Source organism: Ambystoma mexicanum, chromosome 13 (genome assembly GCF_040938575.1).
Source record: "Ambystoma mexicanum isolate Mex_15411 chromosome 13, UKY_AmexF1_1, whole genome shotgun sequence".
NCBI classification, from domain to species: Eukaryota; Metazoa; Chordata; class Amphibia; order Caudata; family Ambystomatidae; genus Ambystoma; species Ambystoma mexicanum.
This window is the reverse complement of record NC_090938.1, coordinates 532797601-532813015: the sequence shown is the minus strand read 5'-3', so window position 1 is coordinate 532813015 and position 15415 is coordinate 532797601. Positions and strand designations below refer to the sequence as shown.

Sequence of the window (15415 nt, the reverse complement as noted above, 5' to 3'; positions counted from 1 at the left end):
TTTCTCCACTGAGGCCTACAATTCCTTCCCCAAATATTCTAGGAGGGTTATGATTATATATTTAAAGAGGGGCAGCGGGGTATCTGTCCCATGATGTTTCTTTTTTTTTAATCAATTGTATGCTCATCCTCCAAACCAATTTATATTTGTGTTTTAAAATATGTATTCTATTTGTAATTTTTACCATGCTTTGTTATACATTTGTGATAGATTTGGATGCATTGTTCAACTGTTTTTGACTTTATGGCCAAAGCTGAGTAAAGTTAGTGTATTATATATTATTACCTCCATTCTTAGAATATTAAGAGTTTGATTGTCTGTAAGGTGCATTTTAAGGGTAATGTCGCCACCTGGCGGCCATTTCCAGCGCAACATTATCACTGGATTCCCCATACTGTCATGATGACGCTGCATGACGCAGGGTTGCACAATCCATGTCAAGGACGTGTTGCTTGGGTGTGATCCTAGAACCCTGCACAGTGGCTACCTTTTTCTTTCATTTCAATGGCTAAGAGGCTCAAGGGAAAGGATGCCGGGAGTGAAAAGTAAAGTAAACAGGAGGCAGAGCAGAGTGGAAGAGGGACACAAATGTTCAGTAGTGCTTGAGAGATGAGATTGCAACTGGGAGTGCAGCTGGTGGTGGAAAGGGCCACGTGGAGTTGGGGGCAAGTACATGGATATATTTTTCAGCCAAGAGGAGGAATTTGAAAACGGATTGATGGTGTATGGACGGTCATCCAACATGGAGATGGTGGATGGCGTTGGGTGAGGCTCGGCGGACTTTGTTGAGAGTATGAGTAGCCAAACACAGTACTTGGTTCGAGAGTACAAACAGAAGAAGTGTAGGCTCAAAAGCAAGCCAAAGAGGTCATCAGGACGTGTGAGAACAAGGGTAGAGTTACAGCAGGTGACAGCAGGTTTGGGTGGAGCCGGCTTACCCAGACTTTTAGAGGTTGTTTCTAGCTTCTGTGACTGTTGAGTTAATGAAAGGCTGGAGTTTGAGGTCGCTGACAAAGATGACCCGGGGATGGTGAGCCTTGGGTAAGGAGGTCTAGGGGAAAGGAAATGAGATAGGGGGGAGGAATGGGACAGTTGAGGCAGGGAAGTAGGTGACTTCAGTTTTGGTGGAAGTAAGCATGAGGCATGGAACTGTCACCCAGTCGCAGGTGTAAGGAGACTGTCAGATATGCCGGACGGTCTTTCAAAGGTGACAGACAGAAAGGAAAAGATTTGTGTATCGTCGGCATGTAGGCGGCAGGAGAAACTGCCGGTGGCGGTAGACTTGCCGTGTGAAGAGGTGTAAGTGTGCAAAGAGCAGTCCAAACCCAGACCATTGGGGGATTCCACCATCAGGGGGTGGGATTCTATGGTCTAGCGGTACATTAGGTGGAGAACATGCGGTTTGATAGATACGAAGCTGTCACGTTAAGGGCTAGGGTCATGGATGTCTACATCGGAGAGGGGGAAGATGGGGAGGAGCGCTCACTATTATGAAAGGCTGCAGAAAGATCAAGTAGGAAGGAAATAGAAGATGGTCTTGAGTGGAGGGCAGGAGTCAGGAGGTTGGAGGCACACGTGAGGGCAGTCTCCTTGGAGGGACAGCTTTGAAGGCCAAATTGGAGAGGGGGGCTATGAGCCATTAATGACCAGGGTGTTAGTAATTCCGTTCAACACGTCCAGTTCCAGGATCTGAGGGTAAGGGGATCCACCCATCCCAATGCATCTTTTTCACCGAGGGTGGGGCGGGGGGCATTTCACCTCATTTTGTGTGGTATTTTTATAAGGGGTAGCTGTTAAAGGGGTATAGAATTGGGAAGTATAGGATTGGGGCTATAGAGGAGGGCAGAATGGGGGCCATGGAGGCCAAGCCACCTATAACAATGGAGCAAAACATGTAGGGAAATATTTGTGGCAGTGGGATGCCGTGGGTCTGAGGGTAATGGGGGAGGAGGGAGACTGGGCAGTCGTTGGCGGTGGCTGTTGGTGTCGTCAGAGTGTTTTCTGAGGACAGGGTGGGCAGCTGATAAATTAAAGCAGGCAGGGACGATTGCAGTGGCAATAGGATCAGTTCGGCGGTGAAAGACCTGTGAATGTCTATGCTACAAAGTGGTTCACATGTGTGTGGGATGGGTTGGCCGCACTGCTGATTGGAGTCAGCTCCACAGGTGTGGTGAGGGTGAGGGACTGGGGGGCAGAAATAAAACAAAGTAGAAGGTGCAGAAAAAGAGGAAGAAGGGAAGAGGGAGGGTTAATACAGTAGGAAGCGTGTCATATGTCATAGATGGTGACGTGTCATCTCATATGGTATGACTTATGTCATGTCATGACAGGCGTATATGTCGTGATATTTCATGTCATATGTGGCGACATATCACTATGTAATATGCTGTGCAAAACAGAAGAGTAATGAATGAAAGATTTGAATCGTAACCTCTGGCATTGCTTTGAGCAACCCTTCACATCACCTTCACCCTGCCATGTCATTACAGAAGGGGACAAGCCATATGCAAATTAGGAGATGATGTTGTCCCAAAGGGGTCTGCACAGATTTGTTTTTATTTATTTTATGTGGTGCTTATATAGCGTGCCAAGCCCAAAGGCATCTGTGCGATTTCTTATAGGGAAAAAGTTTCATTTGTTACTTGATCTGCTAGGTCCCTTTGTGACATATGTCGTGAAATATGCTGTGTCATGTGTTGCGCATATCGCGTGCCATATGTTGTGGCCCTTCCCTTGTCACGACATTCCCAGTGAGCTGCCAGTTTGGCATTCCCAGTAAGCTTGACTTTACTGGAAGTTCCCACTGCACACAATCCCTGCCCACTGCCCTGAAAAATACCACAGAGAGCAAGATGCCCTTGGGGGGTTCAGCAGGGGTGTTGGTAGCTCTGGAAAAGATCCCGGGCTGCACTAATGTTGAGACAGTTGGGACTCGGGGCTAGCTAGCCTTTTGGTTGTAGCCCCTGAGCCTCTATCCGGGGCTACAACCAAAAGACCCGGGGTTATAGCTCCCCCAGAACGAGGCCTGTGGGGTTCAGAGCTTTCACAGCGACAATGCTTTTCAAATCTTCAGCACGAAATTAGCCGCTACCATTTCAAAAGGTGATATCATTTCAAAAGTGACAACAACAGCTTTGTTGTTGGCGCCTAAAAAAGACATCAGCATGAAGCAACCGTCTTTATTACTGTAGCGCTCTTGTTTTGCTGCTGGCATTCGGTGTCAGTGCAGGTTTTGGCGGATCAACCAAACGTTCCCTGTAAAATAGTAACGCGTATGTAACATGGGCTGATCCCGTGGCCTGCACTGATACATGATGCCCGCTTCAAAACGGCAGCTTCCGCCTGTAATCCGGAAGCCCCGCCTAAATAAATATGGAGGCTTCATGCTCTCAATTATTTTTAATTGGCTTCTTCCAGTGGCATAATAAACGAAAAGACCAGAGTAGTGATGTTAGAGGGGTCAGAAGGGAGGGGCGCACGCCTCCAGTTCAAAACATACGTTGCGTTCGACAGGCCCATTTACATTAAGTTTCACCTTTAATTTGTAATAATATTTATGTAATAATAAATGGAGGTTTATAAAATAATAAATGCATGGTGGATTTCGCTTCATAAACATTCTCCGTGTGTTATAGAATAATAAGCCCAACAATGCATGGGAGAACATATATGTGTCCTTGTATGATATGTTTTTAGTATATTGGACACTTTCCATTTCCCTGCCATCTAATAATGCGGACACTGTCCACGTGTCGGCGCTGCTGAGCAAGGATTGCTTCCGCCGTTTCCCGCGCAGACAGAGATGTACACCCTATAGTGATGTGGGACAAGCAACTAATGCCAAGAGTTAGCAAATAGTAGACCTGAAGAGGGCGCAAGAGAGACACTTTTAATGGAACTTGTTATTCTAGTTTTTCTGCGTGGAACGCCGCGTTTGAATTCGATGCATGGAATTATTTGCTTATCATTCTGCCCGCAAACCCCCATTCGCAAACAGGGACTTGTGGGCAGAATGGCACGCAAGTCCCCGCTTTTCACAGAAATACTTCCACGAATCAGGGCCAAAATGCAAATAACTGTATGATTAAACACATATCATTTGCGACAGGCTGTCCTTGGCGTCCCCCCTCGCGCACCTGGTTAACAGGGGGCGGGGTGGATGAGGTGTGGGGCCAGGATGCGCCACTTTTTTTTAACCTCCTCGCTCAGGGAGCAGGTAATGATATGAATAGGGCATGTCAGCACCCTATTGTCATTAAATGAGCCCCCCCCCCCGCTGCGGGTGCATTTAATGACAATGAGGCGCCTGCCACGCCTTCTGCCACTACGCCAGCTCGGGGAAGCCCTTGAAGGACTCCCCCGATCTGGCGTGGCGGGGGGGTAATGGCGCTCTGGGGGGCGTGGCACCCCAGGCGGTTGCCCGGCTCGCCCCCCCTAAGGCTGACTCTGATTTGCGCCCTCTATCGCTTTGTACAATACTAGAAGAGGTGGTCTAGTGGCTAAATTGCAGGTCTGGAATTTTTGTTTTAATCCTGGCTTTGGCAGTAAATTAAAATATGCACTGCATGGGGTCGAAATTTAAACAGTACTACCTGGCCATAAGATGGCACCAGCTGACAAATATTATGACAGTGCCTGAAAATTGCCATCACATGCATATATCAAAATCCAAAACTGTTGGCTTTGCAAATGCATGTTTTAAACAGGAATTCAGTGCATGGAACAGGTGTAAGGTCACACATATGGCCTGGAAATCAACTGGCTGACGGCACCCTTGTTAAAGATATCTGTAATATGCTATGCACTCGTTCACAGCTGCCATAAAGACATTACGTTTCAGAAGAAGGTTTTAGCCATTACATTGGTATCCCGTTAATAGCACGAAGCTAGCTCAAAGAGATCACATGGGGTGGGGTATTTGGGCAGGCAGATGGTGGATGGGAATGACCAGTGAAACTAGTATGGCCACGGCTGGTCAATGGATGGGTAAAAAAGCAAAAGCTAAACAAAAAAAATCCCACAGGCTTTGCGTCTCACCTCACATCCCATCTCTCTGGTACCTTCACTTTCCATGGCAATAGTGTCAGCCTATAGGCAATACTTACAATGCCAACTATTAGCCAAAACTAAAATTGTGTGATCCAGGGCAAATCACAATCTTAATGAGACACATTTTAAATATGTGTAATGTGAAAGCACCTGTGCAGTACTGGCCCAATTACATGTTTCCACCCTTCACATCAGATCCTAGATTCTCTGTACATCATCTCATGGTCGAGACAGTAGTGCTGCAGTAGGGTTCCGCTACTCCTCAGAGCTCATTCTGTGCTATATCACATACCCGTAATAGTTCAAGGACCAGCTCAGCAGAGGATCTGGTATTGCGCATAGTGTGATACACAACTGGTCAGTAATTTGGAGGAAATTGGATCTCTATATGAACAAAATGGATCCCTGATTTGGGCCAAATTGTTTTAGGTCTGGCCAGGAAGCGCTTTAGTTCTCCACCACCGCCCGTGAAGATACATATTATAGAGAGGTCCTGGTGCCAGTCAGCTGCTTCTTGATGGAGAATGATTGCTTCCAGGTGAAAGGTCTGTTTTAGTGGGACCCCTTTTGTAGAAGGTTGGTTAAGTGTGGGAGAGAGATTTCGGAATGATGCTTTTACAGATGCTTTGTTTTCCTGCTGCTTGGTACACAGGCTGTTCTCACTTTTGTGCTGGATTACATCGTTATGCTTTTAGTTTTTTTTAATCTAAAAATGGGACTGCATGGCAAAGATAGTCTACATTTATGAGACCACACTTATTGGCTTTGCCAAAGCTTGTTTATGTGATGACCATTCTAGTGGATTTCCATTTGGGGGTGTAAAACCTATCCTTAAAGATCTGCTCACATTTTGTAAAAGATCCTTTAAAATAGCTTTTTAAAGGTAGCTCCGGAAGAGGCATCTAATTCACAAACTTTTTTTTGCTGCGGCATCAGAGCACTATGGAGAAGGACGTGAAAGTGGGTGGGTAGGATGAACCATCAGTACCAAAAGCAGAGGCGTAGGCAGGGTAGGGCCTGAGGGGCAGGGTTGGGCCTGAGGGGCAAGGCCCACCCAAAATCTGTAAATGCCCACTCAGCAGCACTGTGTGGGAATTTACAGATATTTTTGTCAGTGCAGTGGGCCCAACTACATTAGCATCAGGCCCCATTTGCTAGACAATCCTGGCTACGCCTCTGACCAAAAGTATTAGAGATCAACCCTTCTTGTGTCAGGTGCAGCCTGGAAGGGTATCCAGTGATAAAGTTGCCTGGGAAATGGCTGCCAGGGTGGCGACATTTCCCCAAATGTGCAGTCCAAAGAAAATCAAGCACTTTCCCCGAATATTCTACGACTGGGGCATATAATACAATATTATACCCACCCTGGAATATGTTGGGGGAAGGCTTTTAGGTGTGCAGGAAAAAAAGTCACTGAGCTGCCGTCTTTTTTCGGGTGACATTATCACATGTAACCCCTGAAAGCGCTGTTGGGGTCTGAGCAGTCTAGGGTTGGCGGTGGCCATGGAGAATGAAGATGTGGATGAAGACGTCTGCTGCCGGGGCCGTGCTCCCGGGGCAAGCTGCCTTCATGGAGCAAGCCATTGTGGTCCAGCAGTTACCCATTAAGGTATCCAATCTAGTTGCTCGCCCTTCCTTCAAGAAAATGAAAGGATCGGGAAGATCTTTTGCAAACTGCACTTCCAGATTCTGGAATGACCTCCCTTTGTCGTTGCGCTCTGACTCAAACATAAAGTCATTTAAGAAGGCACTGAAAGCCTGTCTTTTTGCTTAGTCCACCCTGATCTGTTCTGGCCTGCCTTGTCCCTTCTCTTCCTGTGTCTTTTGTGTACATGTGTGCTCTGATGCCTGCGGGCTCCGGTGCGTTATAAACAAATAAAAAAAACATTAAAATAAAAATCAGACCCATAAATCTTGAGACTGAGTTTTGAGAGACCCGGCAATGGGAGGACCCCGCGAGAGGGGAGAGGAAACATACATGGGGGGGACTAGAATCTGGGGAAGGGTCCAGGCCCATGGCAGTTCATCACCTGACTGCAGAAGATGCTCCCTTGGCCAGCTGGCGGGAGTGCCAGGGGACTCCTTTCATATGTTTTCCACTGCATCCATTTGTGGGCATATGGGATTTTGCACATCACCCCAAGAGTTCTGGGGAAACCTCCTGTTGATTCTGGTTGCCTCTTGTATCTGGCTACTTGCAGCTATTGGTTACCTTGGTCTACATTGGTCTTTCCATTTAGCCAGTACAACTGTCCTTATTTTTTGCTGGGCAAAGACACATGAAAATACAAACACTGTCTTGCGCAACTGGATGGACTAGAAAGCATCCGTCACTATCAAAGAAAATTTCCATCCAGGCTGGGGGGCTGGACAGGAGTAAAAAAAGGCACCCTTTCTTCCCTGGTGTCCATCTCCACCTGACCGGAGTCTAGTGAGGGGGGGGCGGGGATGTACCTCCTCTGGGCACAAATGGCAAGCCAGAGGCGGAGACACGGGCGAAAGTGGTATCCACACATCCACAATAAAGGCAAAGTGGGAGATGAGTGGAGTTTGAGCACTTTTTGTATCACGAAAGTAGAGCTGAGTGGACCTTAAAGGGGACTTCTAGGGTGGAAGTGGCAGGTATGCCAGGGAAATCTAGCGGTGAGTAGGCAGTGGGAAGAGTGCGGGCCACAGAGGAAGGGTGTGCCCCGCATGATCTGCTCTCTGTATTTCCAGATTAGCATACCTGAACACTAACCAATCAAACACTGTCACCTCATTACAAGGACGGTGTAGCAGTAAAACACGACAGTAAGGGAGTAGTAATTCTGTTACTGCCACATTACTGCCCCGCCGTGCTACAATTGCCAGCACGCTGGAGGTAAATACACCACCTTACTGCCAATAATCGGCACAATCGGTGGAATTACCCCCAGTGGTAATTCTGCCAAAATCCCCGTGGAGTCCTATGGACCCTAATGAATGGGGACTGACACCGCCTACCACCACTTGTAATCTGGCTGTAAATACACCTGACCAAGTGGTGGTAACAGCAAATTTGGTGGTATTTCGGCAGATTTATCACCAAAATACTACCAAACTTGTAATGAGGCCTAATATGTCTTGGCACACCTACCTAATCATCTATTCACCGATGACCCATCCTTCTATACTCACGACACAACACATGACAAATGACTCATCCATCCACCACACACCCACCCATCCAGCTGCACCCACCCATCCATCATTCATCCACCCACCCATATTCATCCATTCTCCCATTCATCATCCATCCACCCATTCGTCTATCCACCACACACCTATCCATCCGTCCAGCTTAACCTACTCATCCATCATCTATCCATCCATCCACCCATCCACCCATCCATCATCCATCCATCCACCCACCCATCTAGCATACATCCATCCACCCATCCACCAATCCATCCATCCATCCATCCATCCATCCATCCATCCATCTAGCATCCATCCATCCAGCACACATGCATCCAGCACACATCCATCCATCCATCTGAACCAACCCACACACCCACACATCCAGCTGCACCCACCCATCTATCATTCATCCATCCACCCATCCATTCATCCATCCTCCCATTCATCATCCATCCAGCCATTCTTCTATCCACCACACACATATCCATCCATCCAGCTGAACCTACTCATCCATCATCCAACCATCCATCATACACCCATCCATCCATCCATCCATCCATCCATCCATCCATCCATCCATCCATCCATCCATCCATCCACCCACCCATCTATCATCCATCTATCCAGCACACATTCATCCAGCACACACCCACCCATCCAGCTGCACCCACCCATCCATCATTCATCCATCCACACATCCATCCATCCATCCATCCATCCATCCATCCATCCATCCATCCATCTAGCATCCATCCATCCATCATCCATCCATCCATCCATCCATCCATCCATCCATCCATCTAGCATCCATCCATCCATCATCCATCCATCCATCCATCCACCCACCCATCTAGCATACATCCATCCACCCATCCATCCATCCATCCATCTAGCATCCATCCATCCAGCACACATGCATCCAGCACACATCCATCCATCCATCTGAACCAACCCACACACCCACACATCCAGCTGCACCCACCCATCCATCATCCATCCATCCACCATCCATTCATCCATTCATCCATCCTCCCATTCATCATCCATCCAGCCATTCTTCTATCCACCACACACCTATCCATCCATCCAGCTTAACCTACTCATCCATCATCCATCCATCCATCCATCCATCCATCCTCCAGCATCCATCCAGCACACATGCATCCAGCACACATCCATCCATCCATCTGAACCAACCCACACATCCAGCTGCACCCACCCATCCATCATTCATCCATCCACCCATCCATTCATCCATCATCCCATTCATCATCCATCCAACCATTCTTCTATCCACCACACACCTATCCATCCATCCAGCTGAACCTACTCATCCATCATCCAACCATCCATCATACACCGATCCACCCACCCACCCATCCATCCTCCCCCTCTACCCCCGTCTATCTCCTCCCTTCTGGCGATCCGCCCTCCGCCTCCCTCACTTTCGATCCCTGTCTCTTGCCTTTTCCCACACTTTCTCCTAATGTTCTCGCTCTGCACCCCCACTCCCACCTCCCCCTTTTCTGTCTCGCTTTCTTTCCGGCTCCCGTCGTCTAATTAGTTGTTTGTCGCGAGCAGGAAGTAGAGCACAGCTTGGACCTGAAAATCAATGTTTCAATGAAAAGCAGCTGAGATGGTAGAAAGCGATTCCAGCAGTGACAGGAAAACCAGTGCAGCAGTGAAGGCTTGGTCCAAGGGCTGCGAATACACCACCGCCCCGTGTTCACCTGTGCACAAGGCAGCCTCGGACTGGCCGGCAGGGAAGGATTGCCAGTGCAGAAGTGCAGACCTCTCCAAACTAGTGTGTGTCACTTTTTTAAATCGAAAAAATAGGCCTTTTTTGTCACAGTAGGACAGGTTGAGGAATGACATCACTGTGCAGCTGTTGGTTTTGACCAATGTCAAATGTACAGTTTGTAACATATTTTACCAAAACAAATCCGCATTGAGTACTCCTGGAAAAGTATGTTTCCATTAGTGCCCTAGTCAATGTATGCCCCAGTGCGTCTCTGACACACTTTACCCCAAAGATCGCAAACAAGGAACAAAAGACTGCATTCATACCCAGAATCCCAGAGATTGCGTCCAGTACCCCAAAGCATGCATATGATCAGCCCAAAATACTGCAACACAAAACCCTAAAGACTGCAACTCAACACCCCTAAAGATGCACCCACAATACCCCAATGCACGCACACTAGCAGCACCTAAGGACTGCAGCACAGAACCCCAAAGACTGCAACTTAAAACCCCCAAGGATATACCCACAATACCCCGAACCATGCTCACCAGCGGCCCCAAAAGATTGCAACACAAACCGCAAAGACTGCAACATAAAACCCCAAAGATGCACCCACAACCCCCAAAGAATGCACAACAGCAGCCACCAAGACTGCAACACAAACCCCCAAAGACTGCAACTCAAACCCCCCAAAGATGCACCCACAATACCGCAGTGCATGCACACCAGCAACCCCTAAAGACTGCAACACAAATCCCCCAAACATGCACACCATCAGACCTAAAGACTGCAACATAGAACCCCCAAAAATTACACCTCGAAACACCCAAAGATTGCACCCACAATACCCCTAAGCATGCACACCAGCAGCCCGATAGATTGCAACACAGAACCCCCAAAGACTGCAACACAGAACCCCCAAATACTACAACACAGAACCCCCAAAGACTGCAACACAGAACCACCAAAGACTGCAACACAGAACCCCCAAAGACTGCAACTCAAACCCCCCAAAGATGCAGCCACAATACCGCAGTGCATGCACACCAGCAACCCCTAAAGACTGCAACACAAATCCCCCAAACATGCACACCATCAGACCCAAAGACTGCAACATAGAACCCCCAAAAATTACACCTCGAAACTCCCAAAGATTGCACCCACAATACCCCTAAGCATGCACACCAGCAGCCCGATAGATTGCAACACAGAACCCCCAAAGACTGCAAATTGAAACCACCAAAGATTGCACACACTACGCCCCAAAGCATGCACACCAGCAGCCCCAAAGACCACAAAACAGAACCCCCAAAGACTGCAACTCGAAACACCCAAAGATTGCACCCACATTACCCCTGAGCATGCACACCAGCAGCCTGAAAGCTACAACACAGAACCCCGAAATACTGCAACACAGAACCCCCAAAGACTGCAAATCGAAACCACCAAGGATTGCACACACTACACCCCAAAGCATGCACATCAGCAGCCCCAAAGACCACAACACAGAACCCCCAAAGACTGAAACTCGAAACCCCCAAAGATTGCACCCACAATACCCCAAAGCATGCACACCAGCAGTCCAAACACTGCATCACAGAACCCCCAAAAGACTGCAACTCAAAACTCCCAAAGATTGCACCCACAATACCCCAAAGCATGCACACCAGCAGTCCAAACACTGCATCACAGAACCCCCAAAAGACTGCAACTCGAAACCCCCAAGGATTGCACACACTACACCCCAAAGCATGCACATCAGCAGCCCCAAAGACCACAACACAGAACCCCCAAAGACTGAAACTCGAAACCCCCAAAGATTGCACCCACAATACCCCAAAGCATGCACACCAGCAGTCCAAACACTGCATCACAGAACCCCCAAAAGACTGCAACTCGAAACCCCCAAGGAGTGCACCCAAAATACCCCAAAGCATGCACACCAGCAGCCTCAAATACTGCAACACAGAATCCCCAAAGACTGCACTTCGAACCCCACAAAGATTGTACCCACAATATGATATGATATGGCATTTGTAAAGCGCCTATACACAAGTGTTTCAAGGCGCGATGCCCATAAAGCATGCACACCAGGAGCCCGAAAGACTGCAACACAGAACCCCAAAGATTGCACCCACAGTAATCCCCAAAGAATGCGCAGCAGCAACTCGAAAGACTGCAACACAGAACCCCAAAGACTGCAAATCAAAACCCCCAAAGATTGCACCCACAGTAATCCCCAAAGCATGCGCAGCAGCAACTCGAAAGACTGCAACACAGAACCCCCATAGACGGAAACTCGAAACACCCAAAGAATGCACACACGGAGTCGAAGACTTGGAACCCCAAACCACAAACAGTGCAACTACCGGCACAACAGGGCTGCTCCCGCGGAACTTGACGAAACTTCCTCGCGACCCCACTAACCCAGAATCATCCACCAACAGGCTTTCGAAAAGGCTGAAGTGCACCATGCAAGAGCACTTTACATTATCTGGACCCCAACGTCTGCACAGGTGGAACTCCACAGACTGCAGCTCAAAACCCCAAACTAGACACACGCACATGCACCCACATAGAACCCCAATGACTTCGAAATCGGAACCCCAAAAGCTGGGCACATGAACACTGAACCTATAGAATGGCAAATGATACCCACACAGAACCCGCAAAGGCTTCTTGCACTAACACCAAAGTCTACAGCCCCCGAACGCCCAAAACTGCACAGCACCTAGCTGCACTACCAACACACAACTTCAGATCCCCGAAGAACGCCCATACGTTTCACACACGAACAAAACGAACCCCACAGGCTGGAGCTACAGAACCCTCTAATCTGTGGAACCCTTGCACAGATGAAGCCCCCAAACCTGCAGAAAGGAAGCCGTGCATTGAGCTCACACACTGAGGAGTAAAGGCACTGAACAGTGATGTCAGTGCAGGGCCTGGCTCTCTCTTGGTGCAGTCTGCACCAAGTAATGGAGAAAGCGTATGCCAGCTCCCGTGCCATGCCCAGGGGGCAATGCTGAAACTCCGTTCTGCATTCATCATTGTGGAACCCACGTGGGTGCTCGCTACCTCCCGAGGGAGCCCACCCCAGTTCCAGCCTCCTGCCCGACCTTCTCTGTGGTGTGCTCTAAAACCGAGGCCTGGTTCATATTTTTGTTCACATTGGGGGCTTCAAAGTGGTGATATTTTTGTAATGGCAAGTTCTTTGAAATGTTGTGGCTTTCAGACAAGACGCATCTTAAGAATCTGTTTTGCCCATCTATGCCACTTAACTCAACCTCATGTGTATGATGTCCACTTTCCTGGGTCCATTTCAGCCTTCCCAAAAATCCAATGACTTCAACGGGACAACCCCAGCAACAACATGTTCGTCCCCATTGACTTCAACGGGAACATCCCTGAAAATCCTCTGACTTCACCCAACACGTTCACTCAACAGGTTGAGAGTTGTGTGCGCCTCCGTTGAGAAATTAAGCAGCAAATAGATATGAAGTTATTAAACTTAACCCATCAGTAACTGGCAACACATACCAAGTAGCCCCCTCCCCCCTTCCTTATAACGCTATGAAGCTGCCTCTGAGAGCCACGATTTCTCTACAAATGACTTCAACAATACAGAACATGGAGTATCAGCAGCAAATACATTGTTCCATAACACACTCTCCACAGCCCTAGTCTGTGAGTAGATATATGTGTACAGATCATACAGAGAAGCTTGTACACGTGGTCTCAATGTACAGTTCCTTGGGTGAATTAAGGGATGACACAGGGACTCGCAATCAGACACCGCGTCAAGCGTCAAGGAATGGCCTAAAACTTGAGCGACAGACTCCTGCTCCAGATATCCCACTCTAATCCCACTCTGATCCCTACTTGACACCTCTTCTGGATCTCTTACTGACCACACTGCCTACGCATTGCACAGGCTAGGCCAGAAGAAGGGATTATCTCGTTCACAAATTCTTTGGCCTAGTTTATTCATAGGTTGGTTGGGTGGACCATTGGGATACTTTTGGTTCCGGCCTAGTTTGGCCATATTTCGAATTCAGCTACATGGGACCACCCTCTGCTACTGCCCATCTCTTACCTACGCCTCAGCTTGTCTATGTCCTCTGTCAGGTTGTCCCTCTCAATCTCCGTCCGAGCCTTGGTGTTGGCCAGTTGGTCCAGCTGCCGCCGTAGGTCCCTCAGCTCCTCCTGGTAGATGTCGCCAAGGTGGTTGGGCTCCTTCTCACGGATTTGGTTGAGCTCCGTCACCAGTACCTTGTTCTGCTGCTCCAAGAAGCGCACCTTCTCGATATAGCTGGCAAAGCGGTCGTTTAGCTCCATCATCTCCACCTTCTCGTTCGTGCGCGTCTCCTTGTAGTCGGCGTTGAGGGCATCGGCCAGTGAGAAGTCCACCTTGTCCTGCCCCAGGCGGCGGACGGACAGGGGGCTCATCGTGGTGCCCTGTACCCGGGTCAGAGAGACCCGGGGACTAGGGTTAGTGGAACGTAGGTGTCTCCGTGGCGTGTAGGCCGGACTCTGGTTGGCGAATATGGTGGTGCTGGTTTCGCCACCAAACCTGCGCCGGTAGGAAGACATTTTCAGAGTTTCCCAACTTCAGCCTCGCAAGACTCCGTCTGTCCACTTTTGAGGAGGGCCGTTAGAGAACTGCCAGCCTTCCTGCAGCTTTTCTTTATACAGGGGGGCCCACCCCCTTCGAGGAGAGCGTGTGGGGGGAAGGGAAGGGTGGGCACAGGCCTTTGTGACATTGCCCGCCCCCCCCCGACCCCCATTCACAGTGTCCCGTTCAATTCTGTAGAAGAAAATAAGAGTGACGGACTGCCCCCGCTAGGCCCAGCTGAAAGGAAACGGGTCCTTTGTGTGTGGGATTCATTGCTATGCGTGACGGCACTTCAGGACCAAGCTCCCCCCGGCCATGCTGCGAGGGGGAGGCTACACATCACCCCTCACTTTTGTACTGAGGGTGAGGGGCAGGCTCCCCTTGCAGCCTGTGGCGTCGTGCGGATCGGTAACCACGCGGAAGGCCCCGCATTCCAGCACACTCTCGGCCCCTTTCTTTGCCTTGGTCTCGCGAGCCGTGGCTCGCCTGCGCCATATTGTGCGCCAGGTCTGAAGTAACGTGGGGGCAGCACCGCGGCCCACAGCGGGTTTTCAACCTGCCAAAGAAACGAACTAATTAGGAGAGTAAATAGTGGCAAACTGCGGCAATTAGTATTCCTCCCAAAGCGAACTAGTGGTGGTCTGTGTGTGAGGCTGTTGAACGTGCCCTCTTGTGTCTTTTGAGAGGTATGTTGTGGTATGTGGAGAGTCTGTAAACTCGGGATGCAGTTTATGCATAGCGGTGCCATCCCTATTGCACCCCCCCCTTCTCCCTTTCCGGGCAGAGGTGTGCGGAGGTGGGAGGGACAACAGATCCTACCCATTACTACCCTAGTAATACACACA

The 15415-nt window shown here is 49.1% G+C and overlaps 1 protein-coding gene across 1 annotated transcript in view; it reads right to left on the bottom strand.

The window, feature by feature from the left end:
* GFAP (glial fibrillary acidic protein) overlaps nt 1–14641 on the bottom strand; it is a 53774-nt gene extending 39133 nt beyond the window's left edge. Inside the window, exon 1 of the mRNA XM_069634242.1 lies at nt 14052–14641. Coding sequence (XP_069490343.1) covers nt 14052–14548 — 497 coding nt within the window. The 5' untranslated portion in view covers nt 14549–14641. The remainder of the gene's footprint in view (nt 1–14051) is intronic.
* Between the last annotated feature and the right edge of the window lie 774 nt (nt 14642–15415).